The sequence below is a fragment of the Rhinichthys klamathensis genome, unplaced genomic scaffold, assembly GCF_029890125.1.
Source record: "Rhinichthys klamathensis goyatoka isolate OS25496 unplaced genomic scaffold, OSU_Roscu_1.1 h1tg000181l_1, whole genome shotgun sequence".
Taxonomy (NCBI): domain Eukaryota; kingdom Metazoa; phylum Chordata; class Actinopteri; order Cypriniformes; family Leuciscidae; genus Rhinichthys; species Rhinichthys klamathensis.
Genome location: NW_026606709.1, coordinates 6,107,068 through 6,126,050, shown reverse-complemented (window position 1 = coordinate 6,126,050; position 18,983 = coordinate 6,107,068). Strand labels below are relative to the sequence as shown.

Sequence of the window (18,983 nt, the reverse complement as noted above, 5' to 3'; positions counted from 1 at the left end):
TCTCTTGCCTTAAGTCTAGAGAATGAGCAAATTCAACACATCTGTGTTTATTTTTAGTCAATGCTAAAATTATCTAAACGATTTAGTTTCCTTATTCCTAAAAAAAATAGTGCTGCTGGCTTTCTCCAGAGATTAAATTTAGGCTTTAGGGTGAGCTGTGTGCTTGAAGTGTGCATGCAGCACAAATATTGCGATACAGAGGGAAATTCATTTAACCCTCAGCTCACACTCTGAGAATGTTGAGGGATATTTACAGTTCGATTTCACCAACATGACACAACACTGTCACTGCCTACTGCAATGCAAATTTAAAACATTTATGCAATATTTTACTTGTAATATTTTGTGTGTGTGTGCAGTATATGTACATATATACGCTGATGTAAATAATACTACTGTGGGTAATCAATGTTTGTTGTTTATTTTTTTATTTGTAACAAAAAAGAGCCCATTCACTAAATGTTTCAAATGATTTTCATTGTAGCCAAATGGGACTTTGAAGATCTTCAGAGGACTGCTCTGAAATTAAAATATTTGTTTCAGCATTCTAGTTTACTGGAAAGACCCTTTTAAGTCAGATCAACTGCACTCTAGACTTCTAAAACATGCATTTTCAGAATAATAAAACATTTACGAGTGTCTTAAGGCTGGTTTGAGGTGAACATATACTGTGGTTTCACCTTCTAGCTTACTGGGAATGCATTTATAAAAGTAGTCATGTAGTCCTCTAGCAGAATATGCATTTTCAGTACACATTACAGACAACTGTAAAGTATACTGAAAATGCATATTCTGCTTCCCATATTCTGTAAGGGCTGGTCTGACATGAACATATTCAAATTTAATCTTGCTAGAAAGAATTCTCAAGAAGTCAAAGACTTTGCAACATTCTTTCTAAAAGTCACCAAAGCAAAATATGCATGAACGTCATGATTTTTATCTGTTCTAAATATTCAGATATTAATATTAATAATCAAATTCAAAATGAGTCGGCATTCAGAAATGTCTATTAAAAGAAGATATTTTATTAATAGCAACAATAGCCGTGTTTCCATTACAGATTTGCGCAAAACTTTTGTGAAATTTTCTAAATGTCGATAAAAAACTATTGCGAAATGACGCCGTTTTAATTAACCGATGTCATGCGACTAAAACTTAATTTTTTCCTCCCGTGATAAGTCATTCCAAAAATCATGGCAACGGATGTTGGTAGGTTTACGTATATCCCAGCTACCGCAGTAGCGATTATTTTTAATTGTAGGAGACGTAGGCATGTTATCCAAGCATTAATGGCGTTAATTTTTTGCGAAATATGGGAGTTTTTGCGAAATTGACATGTTTCCATTGGGTGTATTTTCAATTTTCAATTTCAATTCGCACAATTTGAAGGGTAATGGAAACGCAGCTATTGAAATAAATGAATAGACATTTTCAGAGTGCAGACCAATTTTCTCTTTTTATTATAAAAACAACTTAAAAGACCAAAAAAAAGTGAGAGAGAGAATACAGTATATCACCAATTGTTGAGTCTCTGATGGTTTTTACATATTTTTGCAAAGCAATGAGTAGTAATGTTATGATATCTGCTTGTGGTCAACTTACACCAATCCTGCAAAATCTTTTTTTTTCTCATTTGTTTTTAATGTTACAAAAAAGAAACAATGTGAAGAAATTACTTATAATAGATTTTTTTTGCAGGCAAAAGAATGGCTTTGCTTAAACTGCCAGACACAGAGAGCGCTGAAAGGAATAGAGCCTCCAGGACAACCCACTGTAAAGCCCAGCAAATCTCAAAAAATGGATTCTACACTTGGTCCTTTAGAGAAACAGCCCAATGCTTTGCCAACAAAGGCTAGTCATGCCACCCAACCTGCTGCTCATAAAAAGGAGATGCATGAACAACAGACTAGTGCAGAAGGAGCAAAGCAAGCTCCCTCCCCTAAACCTTTACCGCAGCCGACAGCAAAAAATGCTCCCTCTTCTTCCGTGTCTAAAGCAGCACCAAAGGCTGAGACTGAGCAAGAACAGTCAGGATTTTTCAGCTTAGGCTTTGGTGGAGCCCGGTCACGATCACCATCCCCTCAGCCCGCTGTTTCCGCCATGTCTGGTAAGGTCCTAGGATTTGGGTCCTCATTTCTGAGCTCAGCATCTAATCTTATTTCATCAGCAGTTCAAGATGAACCTTCTACGACACCACCAACTAATCCCCAAGCATCTTCAGTCTCTCAAACTTCTCCCAAGACCACTACTCCACCAATGTCTTACAAAGGCTCCACAACATCACAAGGGGCTGCAATATCAGAGTCTACAGGAAAGGCTAATGAATCAGTTGGTCATAAAGAAGAGAAAAAGACAGAGCCAACTGCTGACCAAAACAACAAAGCACCAATATCTAAAAAATCTGAACCTTCTTCAGAGATGCCAAAAGCAGTCAAAGGCCCTCAACCCCCACCCAAATCCTGCCCGCTCTGCAAGGTAGAAATAAAAAAGGACCTAGTTAACTACAGCACCTGTACTGAGTGCAAAAACACTGTGTGTAATCTATGTGGATTCAACCCAACACCCCATCAAACAGAGGTAACATTATGTTGGCTTTTAATACTTTTGAAAAGTTTTTGAATGATGCATGTGTACACGAGTTAACCAATTTGTCTTATTTATTCAGTTGAAAGAGTGGCTTTGTCTAAACTGTCAGACACAAAGAGCTCTCAAAGGAATGGAGCCACCAGGACCTACAAAGTTGGAGACCGCAGAACAGCCCAACAAAAACCTTGTTTCTCAACCACTGGCTTCACCCTCAATCCAAAAGAAAGGTGCTTCTGAATTGGACAAGTTTGACAAGAAAACTGACCCTGGTCAGAAATTATTACAGGACCAACAAAGCAAGGCTCCGAATGGTACTCTGCCAATCCAAAAAGCCCAGCAGCAAGAAAATAAAGCCAAATCTGAAGTCCCTGCCAAAACAGCAAAGGAAGAATCTGGATTTTTTGGTTTTGGAGGTGTTAGGTCAAGGTCTCCATCTCCTCAGCCTGCTGTGTCTGCTGTTTCTGGGAAGGTTCTTGGCTTTGGCTCTTCCTTTCTCAGCTCAGCATCTAATTTAATATCTTCAGCTGTGCAAGATGAGACATCTACAACACCACCAACCTCCCGCAAAGCTTCAACAGTTTCCCAGAACTCAACACCACCCACGTCTCGAAAGAGCCCTGCTGTTCCACAGACCACAAACACAGGGGACATAAAACAACCTACCACACAAAAACAAGACACACAGATATCTGAGTCACTTAATCTAGCCAGCAAATCTTCTGTTAAAGCAAAACCAGACCAATCAGTGTCTGTGGAAGTTGATAAAACTCCCCTGCCTCTTCCCAAAATCTGTCCACTTTGCAAGGCAGATATTACCAGTGATCCTCCTAACTTCAGCACCTGCACTGATTGCAAAAACATTGTGTGTAACCGTTGTGGATTTAACCCCATACCTCTTCAAAAGGAGGTAAGATGAGATGTTTCTTTTACTCTTTTGGTCATATTCATTTTTATTGAAGAACAGTAATGTTGATTTGTGGTTGTGATTTTGGCCATGCAGGTGAAGGAATGGCTTTGTTTGAGTTGCCATATAAAGAGAACACATGAGCCTTCGACTCTAAATCCCCAGCTACAGGCTAATACTTACTCGCATCAAGACAAAACAACTCCATATCAGCCTCATCCAGTAGACAGTAGAACTGAGGACAAGTCAAAAACAGTACTTGGAAAATCCACTTCTACGTCTACAACACAAAATCCCCCAAAGGAAAAAAAACCTGCACAAAAAGAAACTCTAAAACCTCAACAGCCAAAAGATGGTACTGCTTTAGCCAAATCCGAAACTACAACAAAAAAAGATTCTTCTAAAGAAGATACTGGTTTCTTTGGCTTTGGTTTTAGTGGTGCTCGATCTCGATCCCCTTCGCCTCAACCTGTTGTCACTGAGAAGGTTCTAGGCTTTGGTTCCTCCTTCCTCAGCTCAGCATCTAATCTTATATCTTCAGTAGTTCAGGATGAATCCTCCACAACACCACCAACACCTCGTAAAGGTTCAACAATTTCCCAGACCTCTGTGAAGTCTACGACGCCACCCGTCTCTCGTAAGGGTTCATCAGTTTCACAGACGTATCTCAAAACCACATCTGCTGTTGAAACAGCATCTTCATCTCGCAAGGAATCTACAGCATCTCAGGACTCAACAAAAATGCAGGCTGGGGAAAGTAAACCTCTTTCTCAAAAGCAACTGGAAGACAAGAAGTCCCTGCAACCTCAACCTTTCAAAGCACCATCTACACCTCCATCAAAGCCTCAACAAGCTGATAAGTCCTCTCAGTCTCATCCTAAAGAATGCCCACTTTGCAAAGTGGAGCTCAAGAAAGATCCTCCTAATTTCAACACCTGCACTGGATGCAAGAGCATTGTATGCACATTATGTGGGTTTAATCCCATGCCTCATCAAACCGAGGTAAGATTATTTAGAATTTGCTAAATGAGCTGTGGGCTCTACTGTATTAACCTTTAATAGAAAATTCCTTTGACAAAATTATCATTCCCCAGCTAGTTCACCAACATTGTTATGGACATTTTTGTATTATCAAATCTGTGTTTCTTAACATTTGTTTAAGAGAAACCTGTGTGAAAATAATTTTGTCTGGAGTTTCTCAGCCTCTCTCATTTGTTGGCAGGGAAAGGAGTGGCTTTGCTTGACCTGTCAAGTGCAGCGGGCATCAATGCCTTCCAATGCAGAGCAAGCTCAAGCTAAGAAAGTCGACCAAGTGCCAAAGGAGCAGCAAGATGTTCTAGAATCCATGCTGAAGAAACAAAATGCAGAGGAAGTCACCAATACTGGTCAGAAAATAGCTGTAGTTGGGGGAAAGAAGCCCACTGATGTTTCACCACAACAGCTGAATCAACCTAATACCTCACAGCAGATGAAATTGGACAAGCCTCAAGAAAAACAAACCAAACTACCACCAAAGGCTCAACCTCATCAAGAGGAGTCTGGATTTTTTGGTTTTGGCTTTGGTGGGGCCCGATCCAGGCCTCCTTCTCCTCAGCCTGCTGTTTCTGCTGTGCCTGGGAAAGTTTTAGGCTTTGGTTCATCCTTCCTTAGCACAGCCTCTAATCTGATATCATCAGCTGTTCAAGATGAACCCACAACACCACCAACCTCCCGCAAAGGTTCATCAGTTTCAGAAACCACAGCTCCCCCCTCCCCCCGTAAAGGCTCTGCAATGTCTCAGTCATTGTCCAACAGCAGCACCTCATCTAGCTTACAAAAAGGTTCTGAGACCATGCAAGGTTCGCCGAAAGCTTTACGTAGTACAGATACTAAACATTCAATTGGACAGAAACAAGAGGAGCAGACAGCATTACTTCAACAGGCTAAGGAGTCATCAAATAAAGTGAAAGAGGATAAATCAGAGACACCAAAGGATTTATCCAAGCCTCTTCCCAAGGTCTGCCCACTTTGCAAGGTGGAGCTCAAGAAAGATCAATGGAACAGCTGCACAGAATGCAAAAATATTGTATGTAACTTGTGTGGGTTCAACCCCATTCCCCATCAAAATGAGGTGAGTAAATACTACTGTTGTGTTGAAAATGTCTTTAAAACAATATTTTAGTTTGTTAAATTCAACATGATACGGAGGTGCATTGACATGCATTAAGGGAATAAATAGTGTCAATTTTGAGTTAATGCTGACTTAAATGAAAATCTCTATCATTATAATATTGGCATCATAATGCAGTTTTTGCATAAACAGTTTCATGTTGACAGGATAGCTTGTAATGCTCATCTCTTCTTTATTCTAAATTTGAGCTACCTTGGAATATTGCAAGTTAATAAGCATTGTGGTTTAGTCCACTGAACTCGTGGATGCTATTTAGCTTGCTTAATATACACAATGTGATTTTAAGTTGCAAAATTATTAATACATTATGCTTTACAAACTACAGGTGATGTGGCTTTGTTTGGCATGTCAAATGCGGAAAGCACCAGAACCTCCTCCTGTGCAGCTTCAGTCACATGCTAAGGAATTTGAACCAGTTAGAATGGATATTCCCACTTCAGATGCTTCACAGAAAAAGCCACATCCTCCAGCAGAGACAGTTCAAAAGGATAAGAAACCAGAATTAGCAGGGAAACAAGACAATAAGCTAACTTTAAAAGAAACAGAACAACCCAGCCGAGAAACAAAAAGAAAGCAACAGCATACTGCAGAAGTTACAAATTCAGAATCTCAAAAAATAGATCCGCAACAAGACAAATCTGGATTATTTGGGTTTGGTTTTGGTGGAGCTAGATCTCGATCCCCTTCTCCTCAGCCTGCTGTCTCTGCTGTCTCAGGGAAAGTTCTAGGATTTGGTTCCTCCTTCTTAAGCTCAGCATCTAATTTAATCTCGACAGCTGTTCAAGATGAATCCTTCACAGCACTGTCTAGTTCTCGCAAGGCTTCAACAGCTTCTCAAATTTCTGATAAGACACCACCAACCTCTCGCAAAGGTTCTGCAGTTTCTCAAATCTTCGATAAAATTAATTCCAGTCCACCTTCCTCTCGCAAGGGTTCTGAAGTTTCGCAGACATCTTTTAGAATGAGTCCTCCAACCTCACGAAAGGGGTCTGAAGCTGCCGTAAACTCTAAAAACAATATTGACAATACAGATGGGACAAAAAATAAGGTTGCAGAGAAAGGTGAAGAAACCACTAAAGGAGCAACACCACAGCAACAAGAACAAGGAAAGATGGAAGATGAAGCTGTGTCTGTGTCCTCTGAAGTGTCTAGAGGTAGATCTCAGTCTCCTTTAGTTCCACCTGCAGCATCTGCTGTCTCTGGGAAGGTCTTAGGATTTGGTTCCTCCTTGTTTAGCTCAGCAAGTAATCTGATCTCATCAGCTCCAGACGAGCCTTCAACAACACCACCCACTTCTCGCAAAGGTTCCACAGCTTCCCAGCTATCTGCTAAGACTACAACACCACCTTCTTCTCGTAAAGGCTCATCTGTTTCCCAGACTTCAGACAAGAACATCACTTCACCTTCCTCACGAAAGGGCTCTGAAGTTTCTCTGACATCTCTCAAGACCAGCAAACTTACCACTTCTCAAAAAGTATCTGATGCCTCTCCTAAAATGCATCATTCAGATGACAAAAAAGTACATCCTGAAAATATAGAAGAGCACAAAACAGAAGAGAAATCAGTCAGTCTGGCACAGTCAACAACTGTATCAGTAACAAAAGATACAGCTGTACCTGAAACAACAAGTACAGAGTCCACTAAATCACTTCCCAAAGCCTGTCCTCTCTGTACGGTTGATTTGCAGAAGGAGCCTCCCAATTATGATACCTGTACCGCGTGCAAAAACACTGTGTGTAATCTATGTGGCTTTAACCCTATGCCGCACGAGACAGAGGTAAGCAGCCCTTTTTACATTGAAAAACATAAAAAAACACCTTATGCACATTATTAGAATTATTATCTTATTAGTACTTTAGTAGTATTTGGGTATTTGACATTATGGACAACAGCATTTATAACCTCATATTACATTAAAGATATAGGTAAATATAGGTATATAGTATACAGTAATATTTGTCACACCACAAAACTTGTTAAAGGTTTCTAAAACTTAATAAATTTCATTTATAATACATATCAATATATGGTTAAATGTGTATTGTTACTTTGTAAAAAAAAAAATATATATATAGTACCATTATATAGTTTTGTATATCATTAGATGCATGTTAATTTTTTTGCATTCTAGTTCTTCTCTTTGTGATAAAATGACCACAGTGCTAGTGGATACTAATGCTTATTCTTAAGCATCCTCAATACCAAACTGATTATTGAAATGTTGTTTCAGAAAAAAGAGTGGCTATGTCTGAACTGCCAGATGCAAAGAGCGCAAGCTGAGGCTAACAAAGTACCTCCACCGGTATCACCACTAAAAAAAGTGACACCAGCTCCTGTTCCTCCACAGAAGAAGCCACTTCATGACTCCATAGATGCCACTGAAAAAGAAAAGACTGATCTATCTGCAGGTACAACACCAGGGTCTACTAAGGAAAGTTCAGTTCCATCAACACAGAAGCCACCTCAGCAGCAGGACATCAAAAGCCCAGTACAGCCAGCACAGAAGGATGATAATGTATTCACAAAATCTACTGCACTGACAAAGACTGCATCCACAAAAGAAGAGAGTGGCTTTTTTGGTTTTGGACGCTCTAGATCACCATCTCCCCAACCTGCTGCTCCTAGTGTTTCTGGAAAGGTATTTGGATTTGGTTCTTCACTCTTGAGTTCAGCTTCTTATCTTATATCCACTGCTGTACAAGATGAATCCTCCACAACACCTTTTGCAACACAGGGGGTTTCAGCAGCTTCTCAAACTCCTGTGAAGACTACATTAACACCAGCTACTTCTCAGAAAGGATCAGCTGATTTGTCACCTAAACATGTAGCTAAATCTGTGGAAGAGAAGCAGAAAGACCAGAAACCAGAAGAGAAAATGACAAAAGTTCAGGAAAAAGCTGTAATAAAAAAGAATGACGACAAATCAGAGCCTCCAAAAACTTGTCCACTTTGTAAGACAGAAATAATAAAGAATCCACCAAGTTACAACACTTGTACTAATTGCAAGAACACTGTGTGTTATCTCTGTGGATTCAACCCAATGCCACACCAAACAGAGGTGAGAATTTTTTTTACAGATTTGTATGTATGTAGTGGTCTTTATTTCTCACAGTATTATATTGTTACCTTTTATCATCACCCTACAGGTGAAGGAGTGGCTGTGTTTGAACTGCCAGATGCAGAGAACTCCCGAACGTTCAGTTGTGCAACCTGGACCACAGACTACTAAATTACTTCCAACTGCATCACCACAAAAACAAGGCATTCTGGGTGTTGTAGCAGAGGATCAGAAACTTAATACTTCTGGGAAACAAGACAAACAGAATCTGGCAGATTCAAAACAACCTACATTAGAATCTCAAATGCAGAAAAGTGATGTCTTTCCTGCCAAATCTGATCAACCATCTAAACCTGAACCTCCTAAACAGGATTCCGATTTCTTCAGCTTCGGTTTTGGTGGTTCTCATTCAAGGTCACCATCTCCACAGCCCACTGTGTCTGCTGTCTCTGGGAAAGTTCTAGGCTTCGGCTCATCATTCCTTAGCTCAGCATCCAATCTGATCTCCTCAGCTGTCCAGGATGAACCTTCTAAAACTCCACCAACATCTCGCAAAGGGTCTACAGTTTCCCAGACTTCACACAAGACCACACCAACACCCCCCACTTCTCGAAAAGGATCAGTAGCTCCCCAGAACACTAAACTAAATCCACTTGCAGTGGAATCAAAGCCAACCTCTACACCAAACAAAGAACAGGAAAAGCCACCAGATGCTCAAACATCCAAACCTCTACAAGCTCAAGTAAAAGAGGAGCCTCCAAAAATCTGCCCACTCTGCAAAGAGACCCTCAAGAAGGACCCACAGAACTACAGCTCTTGCACATCTTGCAAGAACATTGTTTGCAATCTTTGTGGATTCAATCCTAATCCACATCGAACTGAAGTAAGTCTGTTTTATAGTTATTACATGTAAAGGCTCTCGGTTTGGACAAAAAAATAATTGTGTACATATTTCGTAATTTAAGAGACATAGAGGCAAACATATGGTTAAATTTTGTTAGATCAAAGGTGGTACAGATACGGTACATATGTGACTCTTTTTGAGCGTAATCTTTCTTATGATCTACAGGTAGAAGAGTGGCTGTGTTTGACCTGCCAGATGCAGAGAACTGCAGGACCTCCCCCTGGTCAGCCACAACCACAATCTAACAAAATACTTCCACAAGCATTTCCACAAAAAGAAGAAACTTCAGTCTCACCTTCTCCAGAGAAGTCAAGTGTTATAGCTGAGGCAGGCAAGAAAGAGTTTGATACTTCTTCCAATTCTGCTTTACCACCTAAAGATGAACAGCTTAAAGAAGAGTCAAGTTTCTTTGGCTTTGGTTTCGGCGGTGCTCGTTCCCGGTCTCCCTCTCCTCAAACTGCTGTCTCTGATAAGGTTTTTGGTTTTGGATCCTCCTTCCTCAGCTCAGCATCTAACCTGATCTCTTCGGCTGGTCAGGATGAATCCTCCTCCATAATTCCACCAACATCTCGCAAGGGATCTACAATTTCCCAGACTTCAAATAAGACTACACTAACACCACCCACTTCTCGGAAGGGATCAGTTGCTCCTCAGGATGCTAAACAAAAACTACCTGAAAAAGAATCAAAGCCAGCTGCTATATCAATGCAAGAACAAAAGCCAGTAGAGAAAACCCCAGATCCTCAACTGGCCAAACCTCCACATGGTCCAGAGGAGTTTTCAAAAAACTGTCCACTTTGCAAAGAAACCCTTAGGAAGGACCCACAGAACTATAACTCCTGTAGTTCTTGCAAGAAATTTGTTTGTAATCTCTGTGGATTCAATCCCAATCCACATCAAACCGAGGTACCATATGTCAATGTATTTTACAATTATATGTTTAAAGGCTCTTTTAAAAATGCAACTAGGAATTCATTTGTATAGATTTTGACTTGAATAATGTTTAATGGTTTAATTCACTTTTTAAAATAATCAACAGGTGAAGGAGTGGCTATGCTTGAACTGCCAGGTAAACAGAACTTCAGGACCTCCCCCTTCTCAGCCACAATCACAATCTAACAAAATACAACCAGCATCTCCACAAAAGACCCAAGATCAACCTTCTCCAGAAAATAAGCAGAGTGTTCCTGCCGGGCAGGACAAGAAACTTACAGCAGAAACTAAAAAACCTACAATTACTCCTGAATCAAATGCTCAAAAGTCTAAAGGTGATGAATCTCCTTCCAAACCTGCTCTGTCATATAAAGTTGAACAGAATAAGGAAGAGTCTGGTTTCTTTGGCTTTGGAGGTGCTCAATCTCGGCCACCTTCTCCTCAGTCTGCTGTCTCTGAGAAAATTCTGGGTTTTGGGTCCACCTTCCTCAGTTCAGCATCTAATCTGATATCCTCAGCCGTTCAGGATGAGTCGTCCACCAAAACTCCACCAAGTTCTCGTAAGGGATCCACTGTGTCCCAAAGTTCTATTAAGACAACACCAACACCTCCAATTTCTCGAAAAGGTTCAGAAGCTTCACAAGCCTCACAAGCCTCACAAAAAATTAAACTGGCAGAAGAGGCCAAACTTACTGCTGTACAGAAACAGGATGAAAAAAATAAGACAGTGGAGAATAAACCACAAGATAAAATGTCCAAAGAACCAGTCACTAATGTGAAAATTAACAAACCAGCCCTGGAGCTTCCAAAAGCCTGTCCACTCTGTAAAGTGGACTTAAAGAGGGATTCTCCGAATTATAACACCTGCACTGAATGCAAGAACACGGTGTGCAATCTTTGTGGATTTAATCCCATGCCACATCAAAATGAGGTAAGAGTACTTTTTTCTGTGTGAGTTGCACATGCATCAGTTATTGCATTAATTTCTCCTTTATTTCTCCCAATTATTATCCTACAGGTTAAGGAATGGCTGTGTTTGAACTGCCAGGAAAAGAAAGCACAAGGATTTCCCTCTACCCAACCACAGCCCCAGGTTAGCAAAGCATCTCAACCAACAATACCGGAAAAAAAGGAGGCTATCATACCTACTCCAATTTCAGTTTCTCCACAAAATAAGCCAGATGTCATTGAGAAGAAAATGACATCAATTGCTACAGAGAATCAAGAGAACAAACCCACAGAATATGCAACACAACCAACTGAAATGCCAAAACTTGATCCTTCTCCTACAAAATCTGCTCTACCACAGAAACCAGAACCTTCTAAAGAGGAAACAGGTTTCTTTAGCTTTGGTTTTGGTGGTGCTCGATCTGGATCCCCTCAGCCTCCTGGTACTGTTGTCCCTGGGAAGGTTCTGGGCTTTGGATCCTCCTTTTTGAACTCTGCATCTAATCTAATCTCCTCAGCCGTTCAAGATGAGTCCTCAAAACTGCCACCAACTACTCAAAAGGCTTCAACATCTGAAACATCTGCAAAGACTGCATCAATACCACCTGCTAATTTGAAAGGATCTATAACTTCTCAAAAAGTTCCACCTAATGTTGACTCAAAAGCACCTATAACAGAAAAACCGAAGGAGGTAAAAACAGATGAGAAGCAGGTGCAACAGGCTACAGCAGAACCTGAAGCTTTGGTAGTAGCAGCTGTAGCTCCTAATGCAGAGACCAAAACATGTCCTCTTTGCAAAGTGGATCTTAATGTTGGTTCACAGGACACTCCTAACTACAATGCCTGCACTGAGTGTAAGAACATAGTTTGTAACCTCTGTGGATTCAACCCAACTCCCCATCAAACAGAGGTAAGAGAATACTACTATTGGTAACTATATTTAATCATTTAGCAGACAATTTTATCAAAAGCGACTTAAAAATGAGGAGAGCAATAGAAGCAATTAAACTAACTGTTGATAACACTATTTTAATGCAGCAAATGTGTTTACTTACCTATAATAGAGTGCCGTTTTGTTTAGTGGTTTCAAAGAAAAATCAACATCATGTAAATGTTCCATCCATGTCATGGAAGACATAATTCAAGAAATAATTTTTAATCTCTAATTACAGGCCAATGAATGGCTGTGTCTTAACTGCCAGACACAGCGAGCATTAAAAGGAATGGAACCACAAGGACCTTCTAAAATAAAGACCAATGAACAACTTGACAATGTCTATACCACAGCAATGCATCCAAGACCAGAAAGTACAACACCAGGGCCACCATCATTTGTCTCAACCAACATGGTTTCTGATGTTGCTGAAACCCAAAAGAAAGAGATTCAAGCTGTGGCCATCCCTGACAAAACTAAAAGCTCTGTTCCAGTGAATGTCCAAAAGAAAGAATCACCAAAACTACCAGAGAGTAACATAAAAGCACAACCTGCATCCTCTCAGAAGAAAGAAACATCAGATACAAAGAAAGATAAAGAGACTGACACACTCTTAAAAGAGTCTGACAAGTCTCCAGAAAAATCTGCTCCAGCTCCGCAGGCAGAACCACCAAAACAGGAACAGAGTTTCTTTGGTTTTGGATTTGGTGGTCCTAAGGTACAACCTGCTTCCAGTAAGCCATCTGAGTCAACCACTGGGAAACTCTTTGGCTTTGGTGGTCTGACAGAAACAGCTAGATCTCGCTCACCCTCTCCACAGTCTGTTTCTGCTGTGTCTGGGAGAGTTCTGGGCTTTGGATCCTCTATATTCAGCTCAGCTTCTAATTTGATTAGCTCAGCTGTTCAGGATGAGCCTTCCACAACACCACCAACTTCTCGAAAAGGATCCATAGCTTCCCAGATGTCTGCTAGGAATACTCCACCCTCATCTCGCAAAGGATCTACAGTCGCACCAGACACTAGTAAAATTCCACCTGTTGGAGACACTAAACCACATGCAGCACAAGATGCAGTAAAAACAGTGGAGAAGAAACCAGAAACTAAGCAAGTCACAGCACCCAAACCACCCCAAAAACCTGATCCTAAAGAAGTCAAGACCAATTGCCCATTATGCAAAGTGGAACTCAACATTGGTTCTAAGGATGCCAAGAATTTTAACACATGCACTGAATGCAAGACAACAGTATGCAGCCAATGTGGATTTAATCCACTGCCTAATCAAACAGAGGTAAGACATCTGACATCTACTTTTTAACATGTTTAAGATCCATGTTCCATTCTTGTTGTTATTTACTCCAACAATCAGTAAATATTTACAGTGAGCCTGTATAATTTGCATTGTCATCATATGTGACCCGATCTGGCGAAATGAGTCGGAAGTCGCAACGTTCTATTTTAAGATATGGGCCGATTATGTGGAAAAACAATGAAATAATAGATTTTTTTTTTTTTTGCTAATTTCAAAGAACAGACATTCAAAAATAATCTCCCAAAGTTTCATAGTCCAGATAATTGAGTAAAGGTATTTAAATTACTATTAAAGTGTACAAAGTTTTGCTAAATTCACTGGAAATGAACATTGCTTTTCTCAACTCCTCTCGTCACCTCTGAGCATTTCCCAGGTATCCCCTGAAACATCACTATCTCTGCTCTTTGTGTTACACGTTGTATAGAACCAATCAAAAAGCTTAGAAATGTACACAAATGCTGATCATTTGTCGATGGGAAGCCGTTTCGACTGACCGGCACGCGATTGGTCCAGCCACCCTCCTGTCAGACTCGCAGCGAGCGCTCTGTGTAATAAACAAGCTAGCAGATCTCCTCAGAAAGATTAAATATTATTAATTTGAGAAATGTCGCTGTCAAAAGCGAGCAAAGTTGCCAAAGCGTCATCAAGCCCCCTGGCCATTGCACACTGAGTCCGCGTTTTTTTCGTATGCGTTTTTTCGTATTGATTCGGTGGCTCCGAATTGTCAAAATACCATTCAAACTGCTTGCTACGGATGCGAAAAACTTACGATTGTTTTTATATAACGGATGAAAGTTTCGTAGTATGCACGCGTGATTGACATAACGTGATTGACAAATGTGAATGAGTGTAGCTATTTATCTGCAAGCAGAATCCATGTTTGATTAACCCAATATTTAACTGTTGGTATCTCCGTTATGCATTTGTCACGCTGTTATTGTCAACTAGCCTACACTAAGATATGATTGCATAGACTAGCATTATTTGATCTGTTTCCTTGTCTCTCTGCCTCTCACTTTCTCTCTCTCTCTCCCACACACACACACACACACACACACACACCCTCTCTCTCAAGCAAAAATGTAGCACCTCTGTTCAATCTTTCTGATTTTAGTACATTTTTGTAAAAGGTAGGCCTACTGTTAAATTATTTATTCAAATAAAAACTTTTAAAATAATTTGAGCTTCAGCCTGGTTTAATAGCATTTATATATTAATGTCTTTGGTCAAATTAAGCTGTAAAATAAATAGTTTATCCCTTTAAATGTAATGGATTTTGAAAGATATCAACAAAAAACGGGCAAAAAACTTTAAAAGCGATTTTCTCAGGTTTTCAATTAGAAAAAGAGGGCAGACGACCATAATTCAAATGTGTATATCTTTACAACCATTCAAGGTATGACTTTGACTAGGATATCAATTGAAAGCTTATGGTGTCCTCTTTCCATTAATACCAAAATCTCAATTTTTAAATTTGGGTCACTGTGACTCATTTTGCTGGATCAGGTCACATATTACAAAAAACTGGCTAACTGAAAAACTGGCATTCTACCTGGCATTCTGAAAAATCAAAAAACAAAAAATAAATGTAAGATATAACTACTTATTGCATTTTATTAGAAGTACCAAATTAGGAAAAAAAACTTACATTGCGATATTTTGTTTTTCTGCGATATAAAAACAATTTCACCAGATGATTTGAATAGCTCTATTTGTAAATAATTAATCATTCTAGAATAATTGGGGTGATTTTGTAGGGGAGTGAATGTGTGTAGAAAATAATAAACAAACTACAAGCATAGATAAATACAATAGAAGACAGATACAAATGAAATAAGCAGTTCTTTATGTTTTTCAGGTAAATCTAACAGTATTCAGGTACATAAATTGAATACGCAAATGTAAAATAATAGTCTTCACTGTATACATGAAATATAACTAGTATAATCAAATCATTAATATAATGTATCTTTGTTAAAGCTACAAATCATTTTCTCTTTCTCTTTTGTTGTTTGATCACCATTGGTGACACAAACAGCTGCATGTACATTATGCTGCTTTAAGACGAATGCACTGACCTAATATAAATGACACGATTCGTTTTCTTTCTTTGTTTACAACACATAACCGACTGTTTACGAGGATACTCGCCGAGACGGGCATTTTCATTTTGTGTGCACGTGTCCGTTTAAGCTCAAAAGAAAGATAACTGATTTTGGCTCTGTGTGTGCGCACAGAAAACTCTTGCTCTTGTTGCCTGACTCGACTTAAAAACACATGCAAATGATAAACTTTCACTCTATGATGGTTAAACTTTGCAATTAATCCATAAATCACATGCATTCCAAAGTGGGGGACAGCTGGCTTGTGATCAACTATGACCCTTATACTTGACATCGCACATCCTGCGATGTGACTATCGCGGATGCACACATCGCGATATCGATGCTAAAACGATATATCGTGCAGCCCTATACCAAATACATCAAAATCTAAACCAAGACATTCACTCATGCATGCATTTATTTGTTCTCTGTGGTTACTTTAAATGCTTTTAAGTACAGTATATCTTTGACTTTTTGTCCGCTAATTGCCTATTTGCGTTTTGTTTTTAAAAACAACTATTAAGAGAGGTCATTTGTATTCATGCTGTCAATGTGGCAAGCCATTGCAATTCCCAAGACATGTTCTGTAGCAGTGTGTCTTGAGGCAGTTGGTTTGTGTAAGTATGTAATATGCAAATAAGTTTAACAACAGTATTTGACCCTCACTGGCTTTTTTTCTTTAAATTTTACTTAAAAGATATGTAAAGTAAGGGTAGAAAAAACTGTCTCACAGTCAATCTTAGGGGGCCTTCACACTGGGCTCGTTTGCTGCTGTCCGTGTCTGGGCGTGATTGTTCCCGGCGCCCCCCGCTGCGTTGGTCTGGTTTCACACTCAACTTGATTCTATCGAACCCTGGTGCGTTTGTGTGCATCTTACGTCATCGCAAACGTGCATGGCGCATGATGGAAAACAGAACGCGGGTCAATATATTGTGTTTTTTATTAATTTGGTGCTATTTTGCGCAGCTGAGTGAACACCACAGATTTACTGTGTGCGTGTCTCATAAGGTGGCTTTTTACTGTTTGTAAACAGATTCTTTTAAGGAGACCGTGGATTTCCATTAATTTTTTTGCCCTGATTACACTGATTTCACACCGAATACACTGCAGGCTCACTCTCGCTCGAATCCAAGGTAAATCATCAACCATCATCCCTTACATGTGTTTTATTTAACTAAATACACCATAATCAGCTAAAACGCATGCACAGGTTACATTACTTCCTGAACAAGAGCGCACCCGAGTTTGTGTTGCTTTACACGTGGCACGGTTCGAGTGCAACCGAACTCAGACCACCTCCTCCAATTAATCTCGGGTTCGGTACTCCAGTGCGCACCCGGGTCCGCATGACAGCGTTCACATTAGCGATTTTTCATGCGAACCATGCCCTGTTCTGAACTAAATTGCCAGTGTTAAAGCACCCTTAATGACATGAATTTAAGTGGTCATTTATTTTATTGTATAAATGTATGAAGCAGCTGTTTTTAGTAGTCATTAGGTTTTCTAGATAGAAACCTAACATTAGAGTACAGTATGTGTGTCTTATTGCCATTGACTGTCCTATAATTATTGCAGGTTGAGGAATGGCTCTGCCTAAGTTGCCAGGTACAACGGGCACAGGCAGGAATAAATACATCTGAAAGTCCCATAGTGATACCTCAGCCAGTTCCTTTAGTGATGGACAACCAAACTCCTTCCAAAGTTGACAAGGTAGCTACAGCACCAGTTAAGTCCAAACCTGATGAGAAGCCCACCACAGCCACAGCTGAAAAGAAAGCAGCTCCCGCTCAGGAAATAAAGAAAGAGATCTCAATTCCAGGCCCTCAACAAAAGACAGGCACTGGTGCCAAGACAACTGATATAATCATCCCTCGAAAAGAACCTCAAAAGCAAAATAATAATCAACCAGAACCTGTGAAAACAGAACAACAGCCACTCAAAGATACAACCACTCCTGTAAAATCTGCTCCACCCACCGAGGTCAAACCCCCAAAACAGGAATCAAATTTCTTTGGTTTTGGATTAGGTGGTCCTAAAGCACAGCCTGCTTCTAAATCATCTGAGTCAACCACAGGGAAGATCTTCGGTGGCTTTGGTGGTCTGACAGAAACAGCTAGATCTCTGTCACCCTCACCACAGTCAGTTTCTGCTGTCTCTGGGAAAGTTCTGGGCTTTGGATCCTCATTTTTTAGCTCAGCATCTAATCTGATCTCTTCAGCTGTTCAAGATGAGCCATCCACAACACCACCAACTTCACGGAAAGGCTCCACGGTTTCCACTGAGTCTGGTAAAGCTACCACACAACCAGCTTCCCGTAAAGGCTCAGTGGCTTCTGCCAAGAATACACCGCCGACATCTCGCAAAGGATCTGTTGCAACAGAACCCAACAAGGTACCTCCTGCAAAACAGACCAAGCCACCTGTTGAAAAGAAACCAGAGCAGCTCAATGAAGACAAAGTATCTGGGATACCTACTTCAGAAAAGGATAAACCTGAAACTATACAGGATAAATTAGTAAAACATCCTGAAAGTGTACATCACCCATCCACCTGCCCACTCTGTAAAGTGGATCTTAACATGGGCTCGACGGACCCTCCTAATTGCAACACCTGCACTGAATGTAAAAGTGTGGTATGTCATCTCTGTGGATTTAACCCCATGCCTCACCTTGCGGAGGTGAGTCATTGACTATTTACCTCTTTTTAAGTCTTTTTTGCTGGTTTTTACAGGAATCGTGTCAATAAGTGTCCATTTCATCATTATTTTTAATATGTGTCTTTAGTAGATGGATAAGCCTAATAAGAGTGACAAGGTTAGAAATTTGATGGATGGGGTCATGGCTAACATTTTAGTTTGATTTGATTGCTAATTTCATTTTATATCCTCACGGAAATTCTTCAGACTATCTTTGGGAGTCTATTTGAAGGTGTCTAGAGAATAAGCTATTTTGATATCTGTCTTGTGTTTTAGCTCTTATGTATTGATGACTAATCAGCCGATGTGCTTGGGTGCATGAGTCTGACAGACAGAAAATCTGTGCTGGTGGGTTCTCCAATGTGCAGTTCATAACCTCTGTTATGCCCACTCATTCTCCAGATGGCTCTTTCCAAATTATTGTAATTTTACTAAAAC

At 40.1% G+C, this 18,983-nt stretch overlaps 1 protein-coding gene across 1 annotated transcript in view; it reads left to right on the top strand.

Moving 5' to 3' along the window:
* The window catches only part of pclob (piccolo presynaptic cytomatrix protein b), a 112,877-nt gene that overhangs the window by 14,543 nt on the left and 79,351 nt on the right, over positions 1–18,983 (top strand). Inside the window, exons 4-15 of the mRNA XM_056261407.1 lie at positions 1,699–2,577; positions 2,666–3,493; positions 3,587–4,492; positions 4,713–5,600; positions 5,986–7,437; positions 7,891–8,718; positions 8,807–9,601; positions 9,788–10,528; positions 10,662–11,486; positions 11,574–12,413; positions 12,676–13,725; positions 17,427–18,527. Coding sequence (XP_056117382.1) covers positions 1,699–2,577; positions 2,666–3,493; positions 3,587–4,492; positions 4,713–5,600; positions 5,986–7,437; positions 7,891–8,718; positions 8,807–9,601; positions 9,788–10,528; positions 10,662–11,486; positions 11,574–12,413; positions 12,676–13,725; positions 17,427–18,527 — 11,133 coding nt within the window. The remainder of the gene's footprint in view (positions 1–1,698; positions 2,578–2,665; positions 3,494–3,586; positions 4,493–4,712; positions 5,601–5,985; positions 7,438–7,890; positions 8,719–8,806; positions 9,602–9,787; positions 10,529–10,661; positions 11,487–11,573; positions 12,414–12,675; positions 13,726–17,426; positions 18,528–18,983) is intronic.